At 38.3% G+C, this 26,581-nt stretch overlaps 3 protein-coding genes across 14 annotated transcripts in view; 1 reads left to right on the top strand and 2 right to left on the bottom strand.

Moving 5' to 3' along the window:
* Positions 1-309: 309 nt before the first annotated feature.
* LOC116691967 (membrane cofactor protein) lies at positions 310-12,212 on the bottom strand. 11 transcript variants are annotated; one of them, XM_032519906.1, is made up of 14 exons: positions 12,068-12,205; positions 11,438-11,441; positions 10,597-10,685; positions 10,296-10,484; positions 9,985-10,084; positions 9,650-9,729; positions 9,387-9,563; positions 7,473-7,652; positions 5,699-5,791; positions 4,684-4,737; positions 2,395-2,439; positions 1,889-1,940; positions 718-822; positions 311-511 (listed from the first exon to the last, which is right to left on the bottom strand). In XM_032519906.1, the coding sequence occupies exons 3-13, from the start codon at positions 10,652-10,654 to the stop codon at positions 762-764; spliced, it is 1,089 nt and encodes a 362-aa protein (XP_032375797.1). In that variant the 5' UTR covers positions 10,655-10,685; positions 11,438-11,441; positions 12,068-12,205; the 3' UTR covers positions 311-511; positions 718-761. The 11 variants fall into 11 exon arrangements, with proteins under 11 accessions (XP_032375799.1, XP_032375800.1, XP_032375803.1 ...); XM_032519905.1 differs by lacking the exon at positions 11,438-11,441 and having other exon boundaries at positions 10,597-10,687; positions 12,068-12,212; XM_032519904.1 differs by lacking the exon at positions 11,438-11,441 and having other exon boundaries at positions 10,597-10,691; positions 12,068-12,209.
* Positions 12,213-15,286: 3,074 nt separating this feature from the next.
* Positions 15,287-21,633, bottom strand: LOC116691966 (uncharacterized). Of its 2 annotated transcripts, none has more exons than XM_032519902.1 (5): positions 21,439-21,633; positions 20,588-20,914; positions 18,931-19,242; positions 15,974-16,139; positions 15,287-15,846 (listed from the first exon to the last, which is right to left on the bottom strand). In XM_032519902.1, the coding sequence occupies exons 1-5, from the start codon at positions 21,620-21,622 to the stop codon at positions 15,702-15,704; spliced, it is 1,134 nt and encodes a 377-aa protein (XP_032375793.1). In that variant the 5' UTR covers positions 21,623-21,633; the 3' UTR covers positions 15,287-15,701. The 2 variants fall into 2 exon arrangements, with proteins under 2 accessions (XP_032375793.1, XP_032375794.1); XM_032519903.1 differs by having other exon boundaries at positions 15,998-16,139; positions 21,439-21,630.
* Positions 21,634-23,872: 2,239 nt separating this feature from the next.
* ptpn22 (protein tyrosine phosphatase non-receptor type 22) overlaps positions 23,873-26,581 on the top strand; it is a 28,474-nt gene continuing 25,765 nt past the window's right edge. Inside the window, 1 exon segment of the mRNA XM_032519924.1 lies at positions 23,873-24,331. Within this exon segment, the coding sequence (XP_032375815.1) occupies positions 24,197-24,331 (135 nt within the window). The 5' untranslated portion in view covers positions 23,873-24,196.

Below are 26,581 nucleotides of genomic sequence, written 5' to 3'. Positions count from 1 at the left end.
GTAATGGCGTCCGTAGCAGACAATGAATTGTTATCCAAATTTCTCTGTGCTTTGTTTCAATAGACGGTTTATAACAAAATAGTAGGCATTGGGAACGTTCTGGGAGAGCCTTGTGGAGGAAACCCTATCCCGCTATGGTTTCAGTATTTAAAGTACAGCCCCTTTAAGCTTCTGATATACAATATTTCATTTCTTCATAAGTGCGGCATGGAAACTCTGCTGTGACGTTAAAAAAAAAGAAATAAATAAAAAAAAGAAAGAAAGGGAAACAATTGGAAGGCATTCCAAACATCAGTTAATCAGGAAAGATGGAAATATTTTCAACTTGTTGGAGGAGCCGCTTGAAGCATGAGCTAAGGATTGAGCTCAAATTCGTTGAGGTTTCTCAATCTCGGACTGTTGTTCAGCAACTCATTTCAGGAAGGGGGACACTGGTTAGTCCAAGAAGCCTTCTTCTCAACCAGCCCTTGTTTCTTCTAGTAGTGTTGGAGATACAGGACTGTGATGCTTACTACAGAAACAAAAAAAGAAAATGTCAATGTTTTTTGTTTTTGTTTTAAATTAGAGAGAAAAAAGCCCTGTATACAGTCCTGTGAAAGAGAAAGGGTTTTAAGAGATGCAAGTTAACTGCCGCAGTTAATAAAGAAGGAAGAGAATATTAGTAATACATCATGGGCATGGAGTATGGAATGTAAAAAAAACATCTGTCAACATTACCATCCATTTATTTGGAATAAATGAGTTCAGCTGTGCTTGGCAGTCTATCCTCGTAACGGGAGTTCTACATCCGCTTTCGTTTTGTCGGGAGAGTCTCTCCGAGTGCTGTAAGCCAATAATGACTGGTCAACGTTGCTGCTTATGCACGACCAGGCAAATAAGTAGTGAGGAGACTTTAAGGAAGTCCAGAAAATACCCTCTTCACCCAAAAGACAACAAGGCCACCCATATTTAAAGAACACACACACACACACACACACACACGTCTGCTGCTTTCATCTGTCTCTTACAGCCTAAAATACCCACATTTTGCGTGCGTTACTTTGAAATGCAAAATACTTCACATTTGTTTTTAGGAGCAGAAAAAAGCAGGTCCCCACAACATCAAAACAGCAGTCCGCAGAAACATTTCCAAAAATGTGACATACCAGCAGCCACCACTACTCTTCTCCTGTGCTGTTCATCCAAGATCAAGTTTGCAAATTACGCTAACAATAATGACAGGGCATCATTTATTTCTGTGCCACTCGCAAGGTGCCTCTAGTTGCAATGCAACCAGTAGCTTTATGCAAGCAGTCACTCCTGACGGGTGCTCGTAAGGTGGGTGCAGTGTGACCCGGTATTAAATGTCACATTCAGGGGCCGCACCAGATGAAACTTATTCTATATTCCATTACTAGAACCTGTGCTTCCTCTGTCATGCAAATATGTGACATCCATGGAAACAAATGCTGCAGAGTATTAACAAAAACACACATACCTACAAATGCTTCACAACTTGGCTGACAAGTTGATCAACACTTGATTAAAACCACCAAAAAGGAACTTGGGGCAGCGCTCTTTCTACAGAGTGATCTCCAGCACTGCGTAAGAGAGTGTCATAAGGGTTCTCTGCAGCGCCCCCTTATGAAAACATTGAAACTATGTGGTAGAGAAAACCTTAAGTAAAAAAACCTTAAAAATGCACATGCAAAACTATCCATGCAACACATAAAACTTGACAGACACAAGGAGCATTAATAGAAAACATGACAGAGGGAGCGTAAAAAGAATAAAGACTAAATGCTGACCATCTGTAAGAGGACATCAACAAAAAAGTTGGAAAAGCCATGACAGGGACAAAGCCATTTTAGAGAGTTAGTCATCAGAGTTAAAAGAGACAACTTTTTACCGTTGTTTTTTCTTCATGTATAACACGACTCCAACAACCACAGATAGGACGACTAGTTTAATGAGAAAAACAAATTGAAATGTTTGAGATGATGGTGTAAAAATAGCTAACGGGCCCATCTAAGTGCCTACCATGAAAAGGGTTTTGGTAATGCCAAACGGCTTTGCTTTTATGAAATTATTGCTTTCAAAAACCAAAAAAAAGGACTTTTGTGATTTGTTCGCATGCCAATTCAGAAATGACTAAACCTTAGCTGCACCTTTATGTATGCAATATGTACAAAACACAAACCACAGCAAGTGACAAAGTGACACACCAAGCCATTAAGACATTAGTATTGTATTTTTGGACTCAAAAACATAATGCCCTCTCCAGAACACCATATCTACTGTGGTACATATGGTGGACCGCATGGACCATGCGGTTCTCTTCAGGGAATCAGGATCTTATTTGGGTCAATGTTAGCGCTTTACATTCTTGATCTACTGTTGAAAGATGAAACTTACCAAGACAAACACACACGCCTATAGCCACATTCTGTCCATGATTGCCTGTAAAAAAAAAAACAAAGAGGACAGACTTGTGTCAGACAGTGTTGTGGGTTGAACTTTAAAGCTAATCTGCTACTGGTCAAAAAAACAAATGAGTTCAAATGACTTTATTTACCAGGGTCAGTCGTTATGATGAGAAACTGCTTGGTAATGACTATAGCTGCCATTACATCACTCAAAACCCAACGGTAATGGTCCTGTGTGTAGGTGCTGTGTGTATAAATGTGCAAGTTTCTGATGTCTTTCATGTAGTTATGTTCTGGTGTATAATGTATTCATGTACCTATGTACTTACTGTATGTCAAGCTCTGCACAGACTCTGGCAACAAATATACTTAAAAAGTACAATAAAGAATCTAATGTGTTGTAGGGGTCAGAAGACAAAATATATATATCTCTCTATCTTAGTATCGCAATATTTTTTACTATCAATCTTTTATTATATAAACTGCATATCAGTATTTAACTTGTTGGTAGTAGAGCAGAAGTAGGCTCTTTAGCCCCTCCCTTGACAAAGTTATACAGAAGTGATTAATGGTTATCCTTTGTTTTGCATTTTATTTAGTGTACTTTGTAGGCTTAAAGTCCTTCTTACATTCTCCACTTAGGCTGAGATTTTTCGACTAAAATATTCAGCTACAAAGAGAAAAATGTCAGAACTGCTGTGGAAAAATGTACTTTTATAAATTTGTTTAAAACTCACTCCAAACTCACAAGCGTTGCTGGTTTTGTGGCTGTGCACGAGATTGTATGGAGTAAAAAAACATGGAAAGTCATTCACAAATGGTGATACATGAAGTAGGTTATGCAAAAATATGCTTTTCTATAACTAAATTGTCAATGACAATGTATTGTTTAGACAATTAAAAGATATGTCGGCGCACAGATAGCTCAGTTGGTAGAGCGGGCGCCCATATGTAAAGGGTCTACTCCTGGACGCAGCGGGCGGGGGTTTGACTCCGACCTGCGGCCCTTTACTGTGTGTCATTCCCCCTCTCTCTTAAAATCAAAGGCAACAAGCCTCACCACTTAAATAGTTACCTTCATCATAAGGATTTCAGATTTTTTTGAATTATTTTGGGCCAAAAATCTTTTAATTGGACGGGTTGCTGAGCCCTGTACTCATGTAACAAAGTCAATTGCTTTTGGGTGATAAGTTGCAATATATCAGAATATCGCAACATGTTTAAAATCCCAATTCTATTGTATCTCGATATAAGTATGGAGAAATATATTGTATCGTGGGGCGTCTGGTGACTCCCACTAATAGCTTTACACATTGAGAAAATTATATTATCACTGTTGAGTCAAGAAATCATGAAAAAGCCTTCCAAAAAAGCAATTCCATACCTATGATTAATTTAAAGATTACATTTCTGGTACTGGGAGGCATGCCGACTTGCATCGGCAGCTCTTGGTCCCCCTTGGCTCAAACCCAATATATCTTGTATCAAACTGGACACACTGTTTGTGTTAAGGAGGAGTTACACTAAAATATGTTGAAATGAAAACATCTAAAGGCGAGAAACATAGTAAGAGATTCTTTGATTCAGTCTTGATCAGCACTATCTAGTTTAGCAGTTTGGTCACAGGTCACAAACAATGACTGACGCTGCGTAAGGCTCCTCGGCCCTGATTGGTTCTTTAAATTTGACCGAGGTGAAGATAATGCCTTTAGGTCTGTCAAAACATAGTGATAGTTTCCGCAAATTTGACATAAAAAATATTACCTACTGAACCTGTAAAGTAAATATAACCATTAGTGCTGGGACAATAATCTTAGCTCGATTTTTATTGCGATTCTCATTTATTGCGATTCTAGAAGTATAGTATTAAAATGTACCCCCCTTCTTTAACGAAAACAAAAGTTGAATTACACACTTTTTAGAAACAATATATCATGAGACATTTCTAAGAACAATGCACATCACATGTGAGTCAGTGTGACAAATTTTTATTTGTAAAGAAGTACATAACATGAAATCTGCACGTTCTGCTTTCGCTCTGTTTAGCTGGAAACGGATATGACGTAGTCGCCGTCGGTGATACCGTAAAATCAAAATATTTAGGTCAATCATAGGTTTAAAAAAAGAAGGAAAAAACTAACAATTCTAGGGAAAGAATTGATTCGAAAGTTGTCCCAAAAAAAAATTAAAAAAAAAATACGATGTTTGATTTTGATTTTTTTTTTTTTTATGTTGATTTTTCCCACCCCCGATATCCAGTAATGTAATCAAAACTTACAGGGCTCAGAGGTGGTAGCAGTGCGGGCTGCATATGTGGTGGAAGACTGTGCTGCTGAAAGCAGTGCATGGTTACAATTTAATTCAATTTGCACACTGAAACATGCAGTAAGTATTACTTTTTATGTGTATTTACCCTCAAATAACTTCCCTAGTCAAAAAGGAATGATTTTTTATATTGAAATTAGGAAAGATTTCTAAAATTCCAAAAACATTCCCGATCTCAACTTGCCCTGGAAACTTTGACCCTTTGCAACACTAAGTGTGTACAGTGTCAGTTGCGCTTTCCTTTCCAATGAGGTCATAATGCAATGTATGCAAAAACACGGACTTTGCTCAGCACTAACAGAAATATAAACCCAAAAGTGTAACAGACAGGAAAACTCAAATCTGTAATTATTTTAAAACACACACAGCACCGTTGCTTGCTCTGTAGGAAACTACTAGACCTGTTGGGTCCTTGTAAATTCTGGAGTGTGGTCTAGACCTACTCTATCTGTAAAGTGTCTTGAGATAACGCTTGTTATGAATTGATACTATAAATAAAATTGAATTGAAAAACAGGAGCGGGCAATGTGGATACAATCTGCCACCAGGTTTGTGTGATTGTATATCATGATATTGATAAACAGTATATCATGGTATGGTATCAATTTCTGGAAAATTAATTAGGAAACAGTTTTTTTACATTATATAACCAGACGGGACTGTTTTTTTTCCTTGACTGAATTTGAGTGAGGTACGGTACAGAACATAGCGCCAAACACTAATTCACTTTGTAGCAAGCAATGTCAGCAGCAGATAAAGCCTGGTTTATACTTCCCTAGGATCATTCAACTGGAATTCCTAGACACTTAACACAACGATAGTGGTTTGATCTAAGATCCATTAATTAGCTTTGATACAGTAAAACAGTTTAGCCCTTTGGTGGCCATCAGCCCAAACAAATTGTATAATGTCAGGTGACAACACTGTATGGCTGCAAATGACTTGTTAAGCATTAACATGGATTTTACCTGGTGGTGTTGGGGGAGAATGTGTTGTGGTGGTGGTGGTGGTGGTGGTAGTGGTAGTGGGGGGGGTGGGGGGCGTAGCTGGGTCTGCCTTTCCTGCAAAAACATGAATCAGGACAACGTTACCGACATCACAGATATGTTAATACCACAAAGATACACATATTCAATTCAAAGTGACTACAAGTACTTTGAAATGTGTCTCAAACTGTAATTTGTCATGTGATGATCATAAATGACCTGCAACAGCAAACAAGACTAACGGTGAAAATTAACGCTATTTTTATATAGTTTTTAATATAAAGTGACAAAATGATTTACAGCAGGTAGACGGCGCTACAGAGCACACATTCTGACGGGTCACCGATTTCTTTGTAACACCGGAAAAGTCTGTGGTATTGTATCCAGCAATGTGAAGGATAGCAGAAGATTTATTTACATAGGCCTAATTGTATTTTAATAGGTATATGTTGCAACAAAAAACTCTGCTACATTCAGATTACGCGATAAAAGTTCTCCAACCCTCTATATATGATATTAATTTAATATAGAGTCTATGGACAGGAGGTCCAGGAGGACAGGCTGCAGCCATACCTGTAAAAAAGGCAGAGCGCTCTCTCCCCGTGGGGTCCACAAAAAAATAAAAATAAAAATAAAAATAAAATAAAAATCAAGCTGTTCCACTTAGCGTTCCCTCTAGAGGGCTGGAAAACTTTTTTTGGGTAATCTGGATGCAGCGTTTTTATTTTTTTGTTGTATTTGTTTTTGGAGTTGGTCTGCTTTTGTTTTTGCGGCGCTTCTTTTTTTGGAGTTTGAGTTCTTTTCTTTTTGCATCGTTTCTGTATTTGCAGCGTGTTTATGTATTTGGTTGTGTTGAGTGTATTTCCAGCGTGTTTGCTGAATGCTGCGGATGTGTTGTAAAATTATAAAGTTGTTTTCTTAACTTGCATGTGTTTTCTTAAGTTGCAGGGCGTTTGTCCCTGTCAGCCACTGTACTAAGTTATTGTCTGAGCAAAACATTGCATTCGTAATGAAACATAGCAGCGTAAAGAAAAGACCTTTACGACAGCAGGTGTGATAAAAACGCCAACACTTTTGTCCAAAGTGGCCGCTAGAATCGTGACAAACTGTAAGTTACATATAGCCACTTTAATCATGTTATAGAGCCTGTGGAAACTAACACACACATGCACGCACGCACGCACGCCACTTAAGAAAAGTTCAATGTGTTTTTGTTTTGACCAGAAACAAAAAATGAAATAACTGAAATGCCCATCCAACTATGACAGATATTTCACACACTGCAGCCTTGTTGAAAGTATTAAATCCATGGCTCTAATTACTACTTCAAACCTTCTTTCATATCTTAGGTTATACTTGTATAATCTTTGTGGAATCTATATGGCAAACAGAGGCTGTGTGGTTAAATCATTTCATATATATATTTATCCTGAAACTTTAAATATGGCATTTACGGCAAGTAATTTCTTCCCTTAAATTAAAAAGGACATTTGAGTGACAGCAAAAACAAAAAACAGACTTTTGATTCTTTTCTTCAAAAAACGTTTAACAACAGAGCAAAAGCACAAAAAATGCAACCTTTATCTAAAAGAGAAACTACTGACAGAAGTATATGCAATGTTACGAGATTAATCACAAGTAAAAATGTGATGGCATCTGAATTAGCGCACTAATCATGTTTTCATCATGGTCAAACTAACAGGTTGACTTTTCTTTACAGACTTCCACCAAGTAGTACTTTCAATTAATGACTTACTTCGACATGTTGGAAGTCCAGGGACCCACTGACTATCTATTCCACACGTCAGGGTGCGTCCTCCTTCCAAAACATACCCAGACATGCACTCGTATGTCACCGTAGCCCTGTATCCATGAGGGGGTCGAGAACCCTCAACCTGGCGAGCATTGTCTATTTTAAGCTCCTCACATTGAACCACTGCAGGAAGAGAATGTTTTAAAGGAGAAATGAATACAGTTGTCCAACGTATGGGAGAGTGTCAGTCACAGCTGAGTTTACACAGGGAAAAGGTTGGAAATTACAGTTGTGTTCGAAATAATAGCAGTGCCTTTAGAAAAATGAGTAAATGTCAAAATTCTTCAAAGAAATTGTACTTTAATGAACACAGATACATTGGGGACACAGTACATTCTTTCCAAAGCAAAACAATTGCGCAAAGTCATCAAAACTTAAATAACAATAAGAATATTTCAAATAAGTAAGAAATGGCATGTTCAAAAGAATAGCAGTGTTGCCATCTTTCCTTGGAAACTCAAAATGTACTGTACAAACAAGAAATCTTGATAAGTGAACCTAGCTGAGTATCCTAAACTAATATTTTGTCGCAAACCACGGTTTCCGATGACTGCTTCACATCTGTGGTGCATGGAGTCAACCAACTTCTGGCATCGTTCCACAGGTATTGCAGCCCAGGATAATTGCACTGTATTCCACAATTCCTCAGCGTTTCTTGGTTTTGCCTCATGCACTGCACTTTTATGTCAGCCCACAAGTTTTCAATGGGATTAAGGTCCGGGGATTGTGCTGGCCACTCCATCAGTTGAATCTTGTTCATCTGGAACCATGCTTTTGCTCGCTTGCTGGTGTGTTTGGGGTCATTATCCTGTTGAAAGGTCCACCTCAACGGCATTTCCTCCTCAGCATATGGCAGCATGACCTCTTCCAGGATCCTGATGTACTGGAACTGATCCATGATCCCTTGTATGCGGTGAATCGGACCAACACCATAGTATGAAAAACATCCCCATATCATGATGCTTGCACCACCATGCTTAATGGTCTTCAGTGAGTACTGTGGCTTGAATTCTGTGTTTGCAGGGCGTCTGACTACTGCTGTGACCCTTAGACCCAAAAAGAACAATCTTGCTTTCATCTGTCCACAAGATATTATGCCATTTCTTTTCAGGCCAGTCAATGTGCTCTTTGGCAAATTGTAAACGCTTCTGCCATGTCTTTTTCTCAGCAGTGGGACTTTGCGGGGGCTTCTTGCTGGAAGGTTAACCTCAATAAGACGTCTTCTGATTGTCACAGTACTCACTGTCAACTGAAGGTCTTGCTTGATCCTCTTGGATCCCATCATTGGCTGAGTCTTCGCCAGTTGGCTATTCTTCTGTCCATTCGAGGGTTGTCTTTCTTTTTCTTCCTCGTTTTTCAGTTTTTGCTCCATTTCAGGGCATTTGAGATCATTTTAGCTGAACAGCCAATGATTTCTGCACCTCTTTGTTGTTTTCCCTTCTTTAATCAATTTTTTTATTAGGAAACGCTCATCTTCAGAACAGTGTCTTGAACGACCCATTTTCATTGTTTTTTCAGGAGAAATGCACAGCCAGCATGCCAGTGTCTTGATCCTTAATACGATCACCTGTTAACACCCTTTTTTCCCAGAATACCCTCCCTAATTGATGCCTCTCTAATTGAACTCACCACTGCTATTTTTTTGAACACACCCTTTTCAGTTAATCATTCATTTTCACAGAATCCCAGTATGCATGGCTTGTCCTGTTGGGTTTGTTGGTTTTCTATACCTTATTTTACCCCCCAGAAACTTATCTGGGGTATAGAGTTTGAAATGTTAATAAAACCAGTGATTTTCTGCTGCTGTTGAGGCACTGCTATTATTTCGAACACAACTGTACTTGAAAAAACACTTACCGATACACGTTGGAGCAGAGCCAAATTTCCCATGTTCTGAACATGATATTGAATTGGATCCAGAAAGTGTGTAACCATCTTGACACCTGTACTGTACAACTTCTCTATAGTCGTAGGAATCTTTGACTGGACGGAAACTGCCATTGTCTACCATAGATGGCGGTTCACAAGTTACCACTGCAAAATGAAAGTGACATTTATTAAAATGGAAATCCAGTCTTTATTTAGTCACGTGTCTTGTATTAACACAGGAGATGACCAACCTTCACACACAGGCAACCTGTCCATCCACCCTTGGGCTCCACAAAGGACTTCACCTTTACCGAAGGGGACCATGTTGTAGCTAATTAGGGAATAAAGAAAAATGTTTGACTTCAGACAAAACAAGTCAAGAAGAATCTGTGTAAGCCCCTTTATTTCACATGGTAACACTGACTGGTAAGTCCAAATGGACACCCACTTTGATTAGATTAGATTTTTTTAAATATGGAAACATGATGGTTGCTGATATTTTAGATGTAAATACATTTCTTACAATTACATTTTAAAAATTAATTATCTTAACATGAACCATTCTAGTAATCAGTTTATTACTAACCCTGTGTTGCAAGTGACCACTAGTTTATCACCGAACTGTGTCCCTTGAGGGTAATCAATGTTTCCATTCTCCACTTCCTCAGCAGGGCCACACTCTTTCCCTAAAAAAAAAAAAAAAAGAAGCGATAACCCTGGTAAGGATTTAAGCGCATATGTGGCATCTGGTCCAAATGAATTCAACAGAATGGTTACTAGATATTATCTCTTTATCCAGCATTTATACGTTGGTAAGACGTAATTTCCTGGTTAGTCAAAGACCAGAGAATATGGCCACTTTTACAAATTTAAATGTAAAAATGAAGCATCACTCACTATCGCATTTCAGCGTCAGAGTAGTCCAGGTGCCAGCGTTACAAGTAATGAACCCAGACCCTCCTATAGTCATATAGCCAACATTGCAGGCAAAAGTCACTCGCCTCCCATCTGGGAATGTTTGTAAAAGAATGTCATCGCCCTTCAAGCTCATGTTGTCTCCTCCTGCAGGTTTGGAGCAGTCTTGAGCTACAATGAAAAATACAGAAAGAGAAAAGTTTAACACTAGAAGTGGAGACAAGATAAGTAAACAGCTTGTGTATATAGCCTATGTCACAAGCTTATCCGCTCTGCCACTCACCTTGAGTTACAATGGCAAGGCCGAGACTGCTCAGTAGTAGGAAGTAAGTGACAAACATGACGGCATCTGCCAAGTCTGACTGAAGTCTGAACTTTCTGGGGAAAAGAAACACAAATCTAAGCAAAAGAGTCAGAGTGCTAACTTAGTTAACATGGTTCATACTCGCGCTGACTCCAGTGTTGGGCAAGTTACTTTTAAAAAGTAATTAGAGTTTTTTCTTCCAAAAAGTACCTAAATTTGATACTCAGTTACAAATTATAAAAGTAACTAGCTACTTTCAAGTACATTTTTTAATGCTCAAATATGACCCCACCTCCACCCCTCTTTAATGGAGCTTATAACACATGTCCATGTTTAATTATTCATGGTAAATCTGAATATTATAGTGAAATGGACACTTAATACAAACGCACAAAATGCATACACTCTTTGTAGAGCAAAAAACATAAGTGGTCTGATGTTTATACTTGTGCGCTGATGTGTGCGTCGAGCCAGCGTGTGTGAGCGTGTGTGTGTGTGAGAGAGAGAGTGACAGCGATTAACTTCAGAGAAGCCACTCTAAAGTGATAGCGCTTATGTTTTCTGACCACGGTGGGAAACCCTTTAGCAGGAAAAGATAACGCCATTCTAGCAGAGCCGACTCCACAAAACACATTAAACCATAAATAACGAGTCTCAAATAATGTATAACGATATAGTTATATCTACTGGTTCAAATTCGATACTTATAGCTAGTCCAATCTTTAGTTGCCTGAGAAAACAACACGCCAAACCCCATACAAATTATATCAATATTAACTAACTAGTGAGGAACTGCTTACGTACCTAGCGCTAATCGTACCGAGCTATTTCGCATATTGTCTGTAGCGACAGGGTCGCCTGGAAAATTCGGCATACGTTTTACAAAGAGAAATATCTATGCCACCAAGTAAAACTCCTAGCTAACGCGCTTCATTGCGTAGCTAAGTTGCTGCCTCCATCTTCTTTCATTAAAACAGACTGTGGGCGACAAGGCGTCACCTTTAAACTAACGTCCCTATACATTCATGTCTAACGTTAGCCAGCGATATAGCTAATAGACATGCCGACAATACTGGTAACTAGATGCTCGTGGGTAAATGCTTTACATTGTGTTGAGCCGAGTTTTTAAATGTAACTAGCTCATTCTCAGTACATTATAAAATTAATCTACCACGGTAGGAAAGATGCGTCGTTTGTGATTTAAACAACATTTCGGTATAGCGTAATTGATCCCGGAAGTTTGAATCTGTGAATGCCTTTCTAACTTTGGGTTTAGCTAACGTTAGGTATTAGCTAACCTAGCTGTTAGCTAGCTAGCTAGCTAGCAAACGTCACATCAACAAACGTTAATAACAAATTGTTTTAGTCACGTTCAAATGATAACGCCGTTTTCGGTTTGTTTTTGCAGTTAGCAAGTTTGTTCAAGCATGGGAACAGTGTTTTGACTTACCCAACTAAACGCGAAGAATCACTGACAGCTGCTAATCCACAATGGCTGAATGTGGACTGTTCTTCACGACCGCAGCCTGGCGGAAACAGGCGTGGCCATATCGCTAATCAGTGACGCATATCTTTTCCTGAGCCGAAAATCACCAACTTTATCACATGCTCAGGGGCATTGCACAAAATTCTGGGCCCTGTAGAAATCACTATGGGCCCCGCCCTGCATTCACAGAGCTGTTCTTTCTAGCCTCTTTTGGGCCCTTTCTCACGTAAGGGCCCTGGGTATAGTCCCATTTCTACCCCCAGTCTGACTTCTGCTGACTGACATGCTGTTTTCCAGTCAGTATTAGCTGGAAAAAAACATGAATCACGTCACCTATAGAATAGAAGAATTAAAAGAATGAATATATTTAAGAAAAGTAGACTACATATCCTAATTTATAACTGAAGGCTACTTAAGTAGCATGCAGAAGGCTACAATTCTGATTTGGGCAATACATATTCCAATCATCATTTGAGCCTGTAAGAACTGCCCGGTATGCTCCAACTTCTCCAAACAAACAGAACATACATGCCACATCAAGAAAAGCCTTTAGGCAACCTTTAACAGAAGACTGTTTTGCCCTCAGTGCAAAAAGTACTACCGCAGGTCCTTTATTTCAGCAGCAGTCAGACTCTTACATACAATATATACATACACTGACAATATTCTGGACTATGCATTTTTATTTATTTATCACTCCATGTCACCTCCTACTGTGCAATGTGTAATTTCTATTCATCCACACTTTACTCATCTGTATATCTGTGTGTATGTTTTACCTGTCTGTTTATAATAAGGGTGTTTACAATGTACATATTAGCCTACTATTATTATCATCTCTATTTTCCTTCTTTTTCTTAGAATACTTTTTGTAGGCTATATTTTTCCTGTGTTTTTGTTATTCTGATGTGTGTGAATTTTACTGAGCTGCAGTAACTTAACTTCACTGCAGGTGAATTTCCCCAGTGTGGGATTAATAAAGTCTATTTCGTCTTATCAAATTAACATTCAAGGCTTATATGGCCATGGGCAACTTGGCTCTATATGAAGCAGCCCCCCTCCCTAGAGCTGTAGGGGACATGTGTTGTCAGTGAAGAGCACTAGACGCCCCCCCCCCAACATCCCATAGAAATCCTCAATGGGACAAACACAAGATTTAAAGATGTCCAAACTGAATGTGAATGCCACTCCTAAAATTTCCCAGAAAGACATTTGACCGACACATTTCTTCTCATGGCCGGTTACAGTTTGACTTCATTTCAAAGGTAACAATGGAGAACACCACGCAAGGCATTCATAAAGCGTGATGTAATGCACCCAACCCTGTCAGGGTTTCAATATAAGGAAGTGATGTACTTCCTATACGGAGCTCAAGTTTTTTATGAAATGTCCGCTTTTCACTGTTTTTCTCATGCTTGGGTTGAGACTCGAGACCACTGCCCAGTTTTACACCACAGTTACTGTACATTTTTAAATTTGATCAAACGAACGTTGATCACTTCCATGCCATAAAACAGATTAGATTAGTTTCCAAATACCTGGCTGAAGTATTTGCATTTCTTTACACTTTGAATAAACTCTCCTTGTATCCACATAGCCAGCACAATCCTAGAATCGACAGACCGTAGTTGTACCTGTAATTGGTTTACACTCACTCAAGAATGCCATGCTTTATGTTTTTGTTTGCACACACTCCTTCATTTGATTGTCTCTCATGTTTCAAAATAAAAGTCAACATACTAGAAGCTACGGCTCCATTAGAGCCAGGTTTGGAACATGATGGAGATGATGAGAGCTGAGTGTTTGTCAAGATCTGTGGGTTTCTGTCAAAGGACCAGGGCCTGAAACACAGCCCCTCTTTCGTTTGTAGGAAAGAAGGATGTGTGATAATGGCTTTGCGGTGAATATTTCTACTGACATCCGGTATGTGCTAAACATACACTTCTGCACTTTAATACTTTCGTGCACTTTTTCACGGCAGACATTTTGACTTGTCATAGTAGGATAAGTAATTCCATCAAATGTTCCAGTAAGCTATTTCAGTTCAAATGCTTTCCACGCTTTCTTTTAAACAAAAAAGTAATATTCTGTTCCTATCATTATTTTTATAACATGAATAAAAGGGGGATTTCACATGAGAGCATAACAGTTTTTCAAACACTGGTGCTGTAGCAACTTCCTGATTTTTATAACTTAACCACAGAGCTAAAGAAAACAAACCCCAATGCTTATTTTATTTAAAAGGGAAACCACAGACAGAAGTATAAAGAAAGTTATGTGGTTAAGCTAACCACATTACATGACTGAGATGGCATCAGGATCATTAATAAATCTAGTTTTTAAATTCATGGTCATTAAACCTAAACTATATATAATTATACATCACTTTTTATGTTTAACAAAGCTTAAATTGTGAATTATTTGACTAATAGTTAAGTTCAGAGGATTGTGAGTGGATTACAGACTGGTATATGTCAAAGTTTAGTCAGGATACTGTTTTTTAAACCAAATGCTATAATATAATTGAATAAAACGGCCAAAATTCAATAGAAGTAATCACATATTTTACCTGCAAAGAATGTTCTATGGTTTCCATACCATAAAACTCGCATCCATGTCATATTTGGGCAATTTGGTTACAAGAAACCCATATTTCTGATATGAAAAACTTGGAAATGGGTCAAATTTGACCTTAGGACAACACAAGTGTTAAGAAAAAACTTCTTATTTACTGTACATTGGCTACATTGGCTGTAGGCTACAGAGCACTAGACCTAAACATCCTCTGGAAAACCTAGAGGGTGAGGAGGGGGACAATAAAAATAATAATATAATAATGACATTTACAGAATCATGTTGTGGGCTACCTGTTAATGGGTTATACAGAGACAGAACACGCAACAACAGCACGCCTTGTCTTATTTACACACACACACACACACACACACAGACACACACACACACACTTTATTCTGCTGTCTCGCAAATCATGTATCAAAATAAATTCATTGTACTGGAATCCAGAGCTGTTGCATGGTGTTCAATATTACCAAGTTTTTTTTAAAACCTGAAACACGCCCCTGGTTTCAAATGTTCTATTGTCCATTGTACCGGTTTACCGGAAGAATGAATTCTTGAAGAATGGAATGAAAATAACACTCTGACAAACTGTACTTTGCTCGATCTGAGTAAAAAGTAAAATACAATCAAACAAATAAGGAATTTCCACATGGCATCACAGAGCAACTACTGGTTTCCTACTTTCCAATTAGTCATGGTTATCTTTCACTTTATCAAATCTATTTTATTCTAATATATCACAATATTACAATATTTATAGTAGCTTATCATTCGAGCAAACATGTACAATGCTCTTTCTTCACCTCTTGACTTTTGTAAAGTGTGTGTTGGTGGCATTGGTGGCTATCATTTGAAAGAAATTACAAGACACTCAGATAAACATGGTGGCGTGCAATATGACCCAGACACTTTACAAATCCTCACGTGTTGTCAAGGAAACTCTGGAAACAATAAAACCCCAAACCAATGTGTCACAGGGCTGATATCACTTCCAAAGAACTACCAGTGTAGAACTATGTCAATATACTAACTGGGGCGTTCGCCTCACATGAACTCTCCTCTTCTTCTTGGCACGTTTGAGCACTGCGCACAGAAATATCAATAAGGAAGCAAAAGAACCCCAACGCAGCAATGTATACCACAAAGGCACTCCTGTCCATTCCCTGTAAAAAAACACACAAATAAAACAAAAACAAAGATCTGATTAGTGACTGGTTTTCAGGCAGCACTTTCTTGATCCATTTCAAGATGTATTACTGAACAAATCTAATAGTTATAGTACAGTCTAACCTGTATAGTATAGTATAGTTTAACCTGTTGAAAAACATATCTTGATCCGTTTGATTGACGAGTAAAGACCGGTTTCCTGTGTCCGATCGGATTTTCACGGGAGCTTGGCACGTGGTCATGACCGTGCTGGTGCTCATTCTGTCATCACAGTCATAAATGGGTTGGCCTGATGAGTAAAAGAAAAAAATGTTGCAATTATTGAGCTTGTACTTTGTGCAACAGAGATTTCACAACAGCCTCAAAACAAATCAGACCTTTTCATTGCATTCCATGAAGCATGTGTTGTATATTGCTATTTAAAGCCCTTTTTTTGTTGTAATTCATTTATCATTTATTCATTTGTCCCATTAAGGTTTTCTAACGTGTAGATCTGATGGCACGATTTTTGTTAGAAAAGTGAAACAATCCCACTGAAAACTGGTGCAGTGTATGTTTCCTGGGTCAGATGGTGAGGGGGCAGGCCTGTGCACTGCTGTTTGCCCAAACGACCACTAGGAGTCGCCAAAATACAATCCTGCAAACAAAGGTTTCAATCCAAAATGAGTCTGTCTAAACCATGGAATATTGATATTAATATAGATAATATTGCTGTTCGATAGTCTAAATAGGAGGTTTCATTTTTTTTCCCCCGATCGTCCTGAAAAATAGTTAAAATATAGCTTCAGTTGGACATCAGAATGGTCCGATATTACCCATGTGACAGTCTGGGGGTGATGTACTGTATGTATCACCCTGAGGGGAAATGAGTCTAAACAGGAGGTTTCATTTTTTTCCAATAAGCCTGAAAAAGAGTTAATGTCTAGACTTTCACTCGGGTAAATTGGCACATTCTGATGTTGGATTTTAAAATTAAAGGCATTGAAAATGTCCAATTAAAGATATATTTTTAATCTTTTTCAGGCTGATTGAGAAAAAAAAAAAAAGAAACTTTCTGTTTAGCCAAACTCATTTTAGGCTACCTCAGAGTGATAGTAGCCTACACCACCCCCAGATTGTCACTCAATGTAGGATTTTAAATAATTAAAGGCTTTTAAAATGTGCAATTAAAGCTAGATTTTAACTGTATTTCAGGCTGATTGGAATAAAATGAAACTTCCTGTTTGGACAGACTCATTTTACCTCAGAATGAAAGGCTTGGAAAATATCCAATTAAAGCTATAATCCATTTTAAACAATAAACAGCCAAACTCATTAAAAAAAACAAAATTCCCAATGATAAAGTATAGCAATGGTCAATAACGTTCAATCACACAAGCACCCATTTTGTAAGATTCTAAGGTCATTTTCTGTTCCTAATGGCTGAGTGGGATTAAGGCTTTCTAATAATAGGTTTAAGTGATGTAAGGGTTGTATTTGGGCAGCAACCATCCCCATGTTTTGGTCCTGACATCGTAACCATGAGAAAAAGCAGAAGTGTGAAAAGAGGAAACAGAGCCACAGCAATGGCAAACCTGACTTGGAAAAGTGAATTCTCTGGAACACACAGGCAGACGTTACACTTTTGAAGACCCACACATCAACAGACGCAGTTTTTCATGAATGTAAACCTTTTTATTTGTCCCCACTAACGTACAAGGTTAACGCCACTTTGAAACATGGAAAGCAAAAAATTTTGATTTACCCTTGACCTTTATAACTCCACAGTAAAAGAGATGTAAAGAGCTTACAAAATGTTCTTTGGAAGCAACAAACATATATAATGACTCACACCTTATAAAATGTTGTGCATACTGTACCTAATCAAGACGCCTTTACTTTCCTTAAACCCCACAAAGAGCCGTCATAAAAGCATTGTTACATGCCAAAACCCAAACACCCCCCATCCTTTAGGTTTGCAGAGAGCACATTCAAGTTCTAATTTTTCAAAAAAGCTGCTAAATTTAGGAACCCCAAAAAATTGAAAAAAAAGAGCAATGAAAAAAACTTTTGAAAATAATTTTAAACCCTTTAATTAAAAAAAAAAGAAAAACCCAAACCCTTTTTAAGGACAAAAATTTTTTTTGTAAATGAAAAATTTTGTAAAAAAAAAAACATTCCCTTAAAATACCCCCCTAGTTCCCTAAATCAGGCAATTTCCTTTATAAAGGCCAGTTATTTCATGGATCAGGATACTATGCATCCTGGTAAAGTTCCCTTGGTCTTTGGAATTAAAATAGCCCCCATTCCATGAGATTCTGTCTTGTCAAAATTTTACTTGTAATTTCTAATGTTTTTTTTATGTATCACAACATCACAGATCGGAGATGGAACGAGTACAAAAATAGTCTACTTAAGCAAAAGCACTATTATTTGTATGATCTTTCACTTAAGTACAATTGGTTACCAGAATAAAAAACCTACTCGGCCAGTAAAAGTAAAAAGAAGTTCATTTAAAATGTACTCAGAGTAAAGGTTACTTTTTTAACAGCAACTTTCCTTTAAGTTCAGCTTCAGCAGAATTTAGCCTGGTCTGCACCACTGGTGTCTGACTTGTCCATCTCCGTCCTTCTTGTGATTTCAAACTGACGCTGTCCGTCCTGCCCGTCAATAACTGCAGTAGTTTGGGGTGCAACTTTTTCCTCGCATTTTTCTTCTTCTTTTTTTTTTTTAAACTCAGTAACAGATGTGCTTTAAACTGTAGCGAAATAAATACAACACTTCCAACAAAACATACTTTAGTAAAAGTGAAATTACAGATTTAATTAAATCAAGTAGAAGTGCCAAAATATTACTCAATTACAGTTACGCCAGTATTTGTATTTAGTTCCTTTCCACCTCTGATAATGATAATCAACAAAAAACCAAATAAGTGCTGCTATAAAACAAAGACCCAGGGGATTTATAGCATTTCGTCTACTTCTACTCTTTTACTTTCATGAAGCATTTTGAAGGAATTGATAAATCACTTTAAATACAGGCTTCATGTTTCCAGTTCTTGCTTTGGTATTTATAGCAGAATACATAACATCTGTTCTTACCCTGCATGTGAATGACGTAGATACAGCTGTTGTCTGCAGGCAGCAGAACATGCACAGAGAGTGTACCACTCCGCTGACTGCTTATGTCATTACTGGCAATGCAGTAATAGTCGTTGTCCGTTTCCACGGTGCCACAGTGTAGGTATAAGTCTGACGAGCGGTGGAGCAGAAAATCCTTGTAGTGTGTGTACCAGGCGTAACGAACGCCAGTGCCCTTCGCACAACCACAGCGCACGGTCACTGGCTGACCCCAACATGTCTGCCTGTCCACCAGAGAGCCCAGGGGCTGAAGACTGGGTTCAGATACTGGAACTTACACAAAGAAGAATGCAATGTATTTAGAATTCAGCTTGAGAATAGGAGTAAAAGTCCATAGGCAGTCCATGAGTGTCATAATGACGACTACAGGATATGATTCCTACCACATTCAATACAAAACATTTTAGCACTTCAACACTGAGTGTTAGATAAGCTTCAGTAACACTGTACTTGACGTTTTCTACATAAGAGTGACATGACGCCCCAACCCTAACCATGACCATAACTTCTCATTACAAAACCAAATAAAAGAAGTATTATGTAACAAATGTTGTTTATTATCTTTTATGAAACGTTCATGACAGTGTCATGTCACTCTTACGTAGATACCTCTTTTTTGTGATCAAATATTTTTATTTTATCTAAACAATTAAGAAACAATATACTGGCACAAAACAGAGAGGAAAGATTGGGGGGGGGGGGGGGGAAGCAACAAAAACACAACATCTCTTATGTAAATACCTTCAAGTAAAGTGTTACCTAAGATTCTTATACATCACAGTACTGGACTATAGTGTAACACTGCACAAGCATAGATTTACTTACATCTTTATTAAAACTAGTAGATAGATAGATAGATAGATAGATAGATAGATAGATAGATAGATAGATAGATATTGATCCCAATAAAATGGGAAATTGCACACACAGATTATAAATGTAGATGAAATATTAGGATACAATATATAGTACATACATACAATGTACATACAATAATAATAGGATAAAATACAAGAACAAACATTTGACTGTATACAAGTTGAGAGTACAAAAATGTGCAACTGCAATTAGTATAACTAGTACTATTTATAGTCTTTATATTTTTAGTAGGAAAGGTCCAAGGCTCTTAATTTATTATTTAAACTTTATTTAAATGGCTATTTCATATTGAAGTCTACATTAAAAACAGAACTGGGAAGAACCCACGCCCATCGGCACAAAGCAGCCTTTCTGAAGAATTTAGGCTTTTTATTCATTTTTTTCACAAGAAGAGTAGCTTTTTTACTCTTTTGAGGCTTTGTGTTTCCTTTCCAAAGAGCAACTTCGTGGTTTGTTTTGAACTTCCGAGCATTCCAGCACTCAAATTGTTTTCCGGAAGGTACTGTTTGTGTAGGTTGTACATTTTTATTCGCCATGTTTGTACATTCTCTCCTGTGTATATTTCTGAGTAGTTGTTCTTGTAGTCTATCCTATTTCTTATTTCTTGTATATTCTCATGTTGCTCTGTGTCTTAGAGTTGCCGCTGTAGCACTTACGTTTTCCAATTTGGGATCAAAAGCATTTTTTTATCTTATCTAATCTATTAAATAACTCCTATTGTGATTGGGGTTCATCTTACCTTCAGTGATGACCACATTAACTGAAGTCATGATGTCAGAATACATTTTGTCAATCCCAACCCAGTATAGTCCAGCGTTGTCAAGTTGGAGATCTGTGACTTTCACAATCAGCCCTCTTTTTCCTGCATCTATTATGTGAGCCCTGTGTGTATTTTCAGTTTTTCTTTCTGAATCTACCAAAATCTCACAGGTTCTTCTGGAATCCCCTCGGCACCAGTACTTTCTACTGAACAGGAACCGGGTTGCGTCATACTTGCAGATGAGAATGAATTCTCCTCCGATATGTGCTGTGATGTCTCTTTTATTACACTCCAGCTGAAGGCTTGCTGAAAAACAAGAGTCCAATCAGAATGAAACCGCTGATAGCCACAGCAGTCAGAGCAATACGCTGGTTTCAGGTTGCTCCAAAAAATACGCAACTTTCAATTTAACTGACTTCATTTCATTTTTTGACCCAGATTATAATCCTGAACAATGAAAGTAAATTCAATGTTGGTTTTCAGGTAGTTATTTGAGACATTTCCCATGTGAAATAACATTTGCTTATGCATTATAGTAATAATATTTTTGTGGAACACATTTCCACAATGTAGGCAAATCACACACATTTCACATATGAAGTTAGAAGGATTTTATGATGATGGAATATAACATAATACAATGGTTATCATGAACACATCCAAAAATCACGCACAGTTACACCATGATGACTAAAGCATGTTACAGAAGCTTTTATACATATATTTTTTATTCAAATCTATTTTCCATTTTCCAAAAGGAATATCCCTTTATGATGAATTAAAATGGCATTATGATAAGTAATACAAGTTGCAAATCATAGCCCACTCACCATGAAAAAGCATAATCAGACACAGTGTCCTCATTTTGATGTTTGAAGTTGTGGGAATGAAATGGTAACAACTATGATCACAGTCAGGAAGCTGTAGAGATGGACTGTGGTTAGCGTAGCTTCCTGTAGGTGCATTGTGGGTTACAGAAAGGCCTTTGCGTGCTGCAATGCCCTGAACACACATCTATACTGTGCCATATGCCACATTTGCTTCAGGTTGTGTAATTGAAAAGTCCCCTGAAACATGTAGAGCCAACACACATCACAGTTTGACTTGTTTTTCCACCTTTGAGATGATCATCACTCGGTCGCTCAGATTGACCGACTGTGTTTCTGTTTCGCCACAAACTGGCCTAAAGTCAGTGACAAATACAGGAAATCACACATGACATCAACTTTTTAACAAATTAAGTTTATGTAAACGGGTAAAATGTAAAGAGTTATGTTACTCAAGTAGGTCAGTAATGAATGTAGCGTGTGGTTGGTGCAACCAAAACACAATGTCTTAACCATCATGTTGTCCTCGGGGCAAGTTTGTCCCCTTTAAAAAATGTCTATATCTGAAATATGGGTTTCTTTTTAACCAAATAAACACAAAAAATGATTTGGATTCCATACAACACTCTTTGCAAATACAATTGATCACTTTCATTCCTGACTAAACTTAACTGTACGTTCCTCTGATCTTAACTATTAGTCAAAATAAGTCATAATTTCTGCTTTTTTAATTTAAATATTAGGTATAATTCTATATAAATTAGTATTATTTAATGAATTCCAAAAAGTAGTGTAAGGTGGTGTTATTGAAAACAAAACAAAAAGTCTGAAAAAGGGACAAAAATGTCAAATTATTGTCCGTTTTTGACCCTGGAGGACAACACAAAGCCTGCTGGTGGGACATAGGACATGAAGCGACTTTTCTCAGGTGGAATCACGTTCAATTTCAATTCAATCAAAGTGTCAATATATAGCAAAAGTTATCTCAGGACACTTTACAGATAGAGCAGGTCTAAACCACACTATAATTTACAGAGACCCAACAATTCCACTCCAAGAGCAAGCATTTGGTGCGACAGCGGCGAGGAAAAACTTCCTTTAAACAGGCAGAACCCTCGGACTGACCCAGGCTCTTGGTGGGCGGCCATCTGCCTCTGCCAGTTAGGACACAGAGACACAGATACAGGTAAACTGAAATATGACGTCTGATGTCCTCCCCTACTCTGCCCATCAGCTCCTCAGCCAGGAAGCCAAGCCAACCACACAAGCAACAGGCAGAGGAGGAGGGACGTCGCTGTTCACAGTAGACATAGTACACAATTAAATCTCACAAACTCATGAGTACATAGAACCGCTCGGCTCCTTGTCACAGTATCCATTTGTGTAAATGAACCACAAAGCCACTAGATGTCACCATGTTGTTGATGTACAGTAGTGTGCACACCTGCTGGATGCAGGGAGCAATGCATTGTTGTCTTCGTTATGTCAACCAAGGTCACACTGGGCTACCTCCTTTCACTTGAACTGCACGTCAGCTTCACTGGTAAGCCTGTTGTCAGTACATTTTCCTTATAATCTGTATCTGGTATTTGCATCTCTTTACCATTATAGCTATGGCATTCTTTTACTTATGTGTTTGATTATTTTTAGTCAAACTCTTATTAACATCCAGCTTGCTATGTGTAATGAAGGGAAGTCTGTAAGGGTGATTTAACACCTGTAGTTCCTTGAAACAGAGATTCTCCCATTGCTTTAGAAACTGCTTGCACACAAAATAAATTACAGCAGGTTTTACAAGAAAAGGCAGAGTGTACTTCATTGTCTTTCACGGCCTGTGCTGTGGTTTACCAAAACAAATGGCTACTGTGGACAAGTCATCTTTATTTACTTATATAGCACATTACATCTACAGAGACAGACAATACATAGATAAAAAAGATCATAACAAACACCAATACACAAGTGACATGATGAAAGCCAAAGTCAAGTGAAGAATAAGGAAGTTTGGAGAGGGAATTACATTAACAAAAGGTGCAAACAGCTAAAAGTTAAAAGCAAGTGAAATAGGTGGGTTTTTAAATTAGATTTAAACGTGCCAATCATTGAACGTGCCTTATCGTGGGACGGGATGCTGTTCCAAAGCCTGGGAGCAGAAAAGGAGAGTGAGGGACTGAGGAGGAGCTGTTGAAAGGATGGCCTATGAGGGCTGAATATGGAGACAAACAGTAGGTCTAAATGAAGACGCAGAGAAAGTTGAATGGGTTGCTGCTCAGAACATCAGGATTTTCTGGATTCTCAGACAACGTCTCACTTTCAACCACTCCCTCGGCCTCCATCCCTCCCACATCCCTCTTCTCCACTCCTCCGCTGGGTCCTGAATGTTGTCCAACAGGCTAGACCGCCTGCATTGCAACAGTAGGTCGTGATTGTTGAGATGCATAAACATGTGGCCCACTTTGTTTGTGGGTGCTCCCTTTCCTTTCCTTCTGCGACGCTGTTACGCAGTGAAACACCAGTGTGACTTTAGGACCCAGTGAGAGACACACAGGGGGTGCGGCAATGCTTTTTAATCTGACCACAGAACCTGTTAGCTTAGTTTTGCTTCCTCTAAGACAGTTCTCATGTTTCTTCACAATAGTTCCTTGATGTGACAGTTGCAATAGAGAAGTGCTCTAAACAGAAGCAGCGCCTACAGCCCTGAAGCCAAGCCTTGGCGACTCTAATCCATGACCCCTGGACATGTGGACCTCTGTGTCCTGACATGCCAGTGAAAGGTGCCCTATCCCAGGCAGCCATGGAGCAGCAAGCCCAGATTCTGAGGAGCCTTCTGGCCCAGCTGGAGATACAGGAGGCTGTGGATGAGCAGGCAGCGCATGGAATTACCGGGGAGTTTGTGGTAAGTCAACTGTTGTCCAAAATGTACTGTTGGGTGATTGTCTGAACTATTGTAGATGAAGCCTCCACACAGTAGACTCATTTCCTCCGTGGCTTTTGTTATCACATCATCAGAATCCACGTCATAAAAGCTATGCTTGTTTACAACGAATAACTTGACTGAACTGTACATGTTCATTTCAAAATTTCACAAAAGCCATCATGTTCAAGGAAGTAACACACTGCTGTTGTAACGCCACATTTGTGCTTCCTCTTTGTACTGATGCTAGTCGTTAAAGGCGCAAGAACAAGGAAGACCCATATGCAAATGCATTCTAACATTTAACAACTATCAAAGATTTCGAGTCAGTCATTTGTCTTGTATACATATAACAATGCATTTATTGTACATTCCCACACACACACACACACACACAAACGCATATACTGTACATAGGCACAAATTATAACTATTGCTCAGAAGTTCTGAAGCCCAGGATAACATCATCTGTAGGCTGCTGCCATGGTGATGAGTGACATGACTGTGCCTGAGGACGGCACCGTGTGCTTCACATGCTGCTCCCACCCGACCACTCCAGAGGAAGGGGTCTATTGCATCACTTCCTTTAAGAACAAAAAGCACTCTGTGGTGGTAGCAACACAGATGGTCCACAAGGCCTTCAGCAGACTGTTTGGTGCAGCGAGAACTGGCCTCCGAACAAAAAGACCAGTGTCTTAACAAATCCTGTAAGCATGGACGTGCCATGACTTTAATTTGAGTGTCAGACCTTCCACACAGTAAATCTCCCATGTAAGCCTTGTGTCAGTTTCTAGTAAAGTGAGTCACAGATTCTGGTCATCCAGGGTTGAATCACTATGAAAAAAAAAAAAAAAACTGATGCATGACCATCGTAGGAATGGTCCAATGTAAACTGTTTGCCATTTGCCCCCTCTTTTTGATGACTCTCCTGTAAGACTGAACAAGTATGAATGTACTGCAGAAAAAATGCCAAAACATTAATGATATAAATGCGTCACAACTATCATCAAAGACTTGTGATATCATAGATTTTTGTCACAACCGTAAGGTGGTAAATACAGTTATCTGTGACCTGAAACCATCATAAATATGAGGATTTTTTTTTCAACTTCTCCTGTTGTCCTCGGGTCAAATTTGACACGTTTTTTAAATTTTTTACATCAGAAAATGTGGGTTTCTTTCATGCAAATTGCCTAAAAATAACATGGGCTGTTCCATACAACGCTCTTCTCAAGGAAAAATAAGGATCAGATCTCTACTTTCATTGAATGTGGGGTGTTTTATTAAATGTTACAGCATTTCTGTGGTCTAGACCTACTCTATCTGTAAAGTGTCTCGAGATAACTCTTGTTATGAAGTTAACACAAGGGTTAATAGGAAACTTTTTTTTAAATAAATTTGCCCTAAAAATCCCAACCCACATATGTTGGAACTCAGGTTACTTTTAATTATGCCTGTATTACATTGATTATGAATTAATATGAAAATTGGTTTTGCCAATTCATAGTTGGGCAAACCCAGTGGTGTTGTGCAATTAAGTACATATCTTCAAGTACTGTACTTCTTAAGGTACTTCATTTTCATTTTCTGCTACTTTATACTTTTACTCTACTACATGTCAAAGGAAAATATTGTACTCTTTACCTTAATTTTTTTTTTTTAATTTTTCTTTTATTTGCTGATGACACCAATTTGTTTTGTTCTGGCAAAAACCTCGAGCAGCTTTTAGATCCAGTGGAAACTGAACTTGATTCTTTCAAACAATGGTTTCCTCTTAACAAGCCCTCTCTGAACAGAAAAAGAACTAAATACATAATATTTGGACATTGGAATTTCAAGAATTTTAGAGGGATTACGTTGGATAATATTGAAACAGAATGAGATAACAAATTTCTGGGAGTTGTCATAGATCACAAGATGATGCAGGAAAGCTCATGTTAGCTATATTAAAACTAAAATATCAAAGTCCATAGCAATTCTAAACAAAACCAAAGATAATAACAGTGAGGCAGAGTCATTTTACACTGGGGTACTCCTACTCTGACTTCCTAAAAACATCTACTTCTTTAAGATCTGCACTTCTTGTTTCTTTCTTCCACCACTGGGTAAAGTTAATTACGTTATTTACTGTATACTCCCTGTATATGTATACTGTATATGTACTGTACATGTCCCTGCATAGAATGTCCCTGCATATAATGCCTCAAGGCACTTGTAGGGGAAATTACAATA

Source organism: Etheostoma spectabile, chromosome 7 (genome assembly GCF_008692095.1).
Source record: "Etheostoma spectabile isolate EspeVRDwgs_2016 chromosome 7, UIUC_Espe_1.0, whole genome shotgun sequence".
Classification (NCBI taxonomy): Eukaryota; Metazoa; Chordata; class Actinopteri; order Perciformes; family Percidae; genus Etheostoma; species Etheostoma spectabile.
Note: the sequence above shows the minus strand (reverse complement) of the source record. Positions and strands in the feature narration are given on the sequence as shown.

Bases quoted from the DNA above. Each gene is read 5' to 3' on its own strand.
- LOC116691967 (XM_032519905.1), bottom strand. From the start codon at position 10,654: ATGTTTGTCACTTACTTCCTACTACTGAGCAGTCTCGGCCTTGCCATT. The intron at 2,440-4,683 runs GTAAGTTTTGAT...TTTTTTTTACAG, and splicing joins TGCTACCACCTCTGAGCCCT to GCAATCATGGACAGAATGTG. The intron at 1,941-2,394 runs GTAAGTTTCATC...TCATTAAACTAG, and splicing joins AGGCGTGTGTGTTTGTCTTG to TCGTCCTATCTGTGGTTGTT.
- LOC116691966 (XM_032519902.1), bottom strand. From the start codon at position 21,622: ATGTGTGTTCAGGGCATTGCAGCACGCAAAGGCCTTTCTGTAACCCAC. The intron at 19,243-20,587 runs GTAAGATGAACC...TCTTTGTGTAAG, and splicing joins TAATGTGGTCATCACTGAAG to TTCCAGTATCTGAACCCAGT. The intron at 15,847-15,973 runs GTTAGACTGTAC...GTTTTTTTACAG, and splicing joins AACTATACTATACTATACAG to GGAATGGACAGGAGTGCCTT.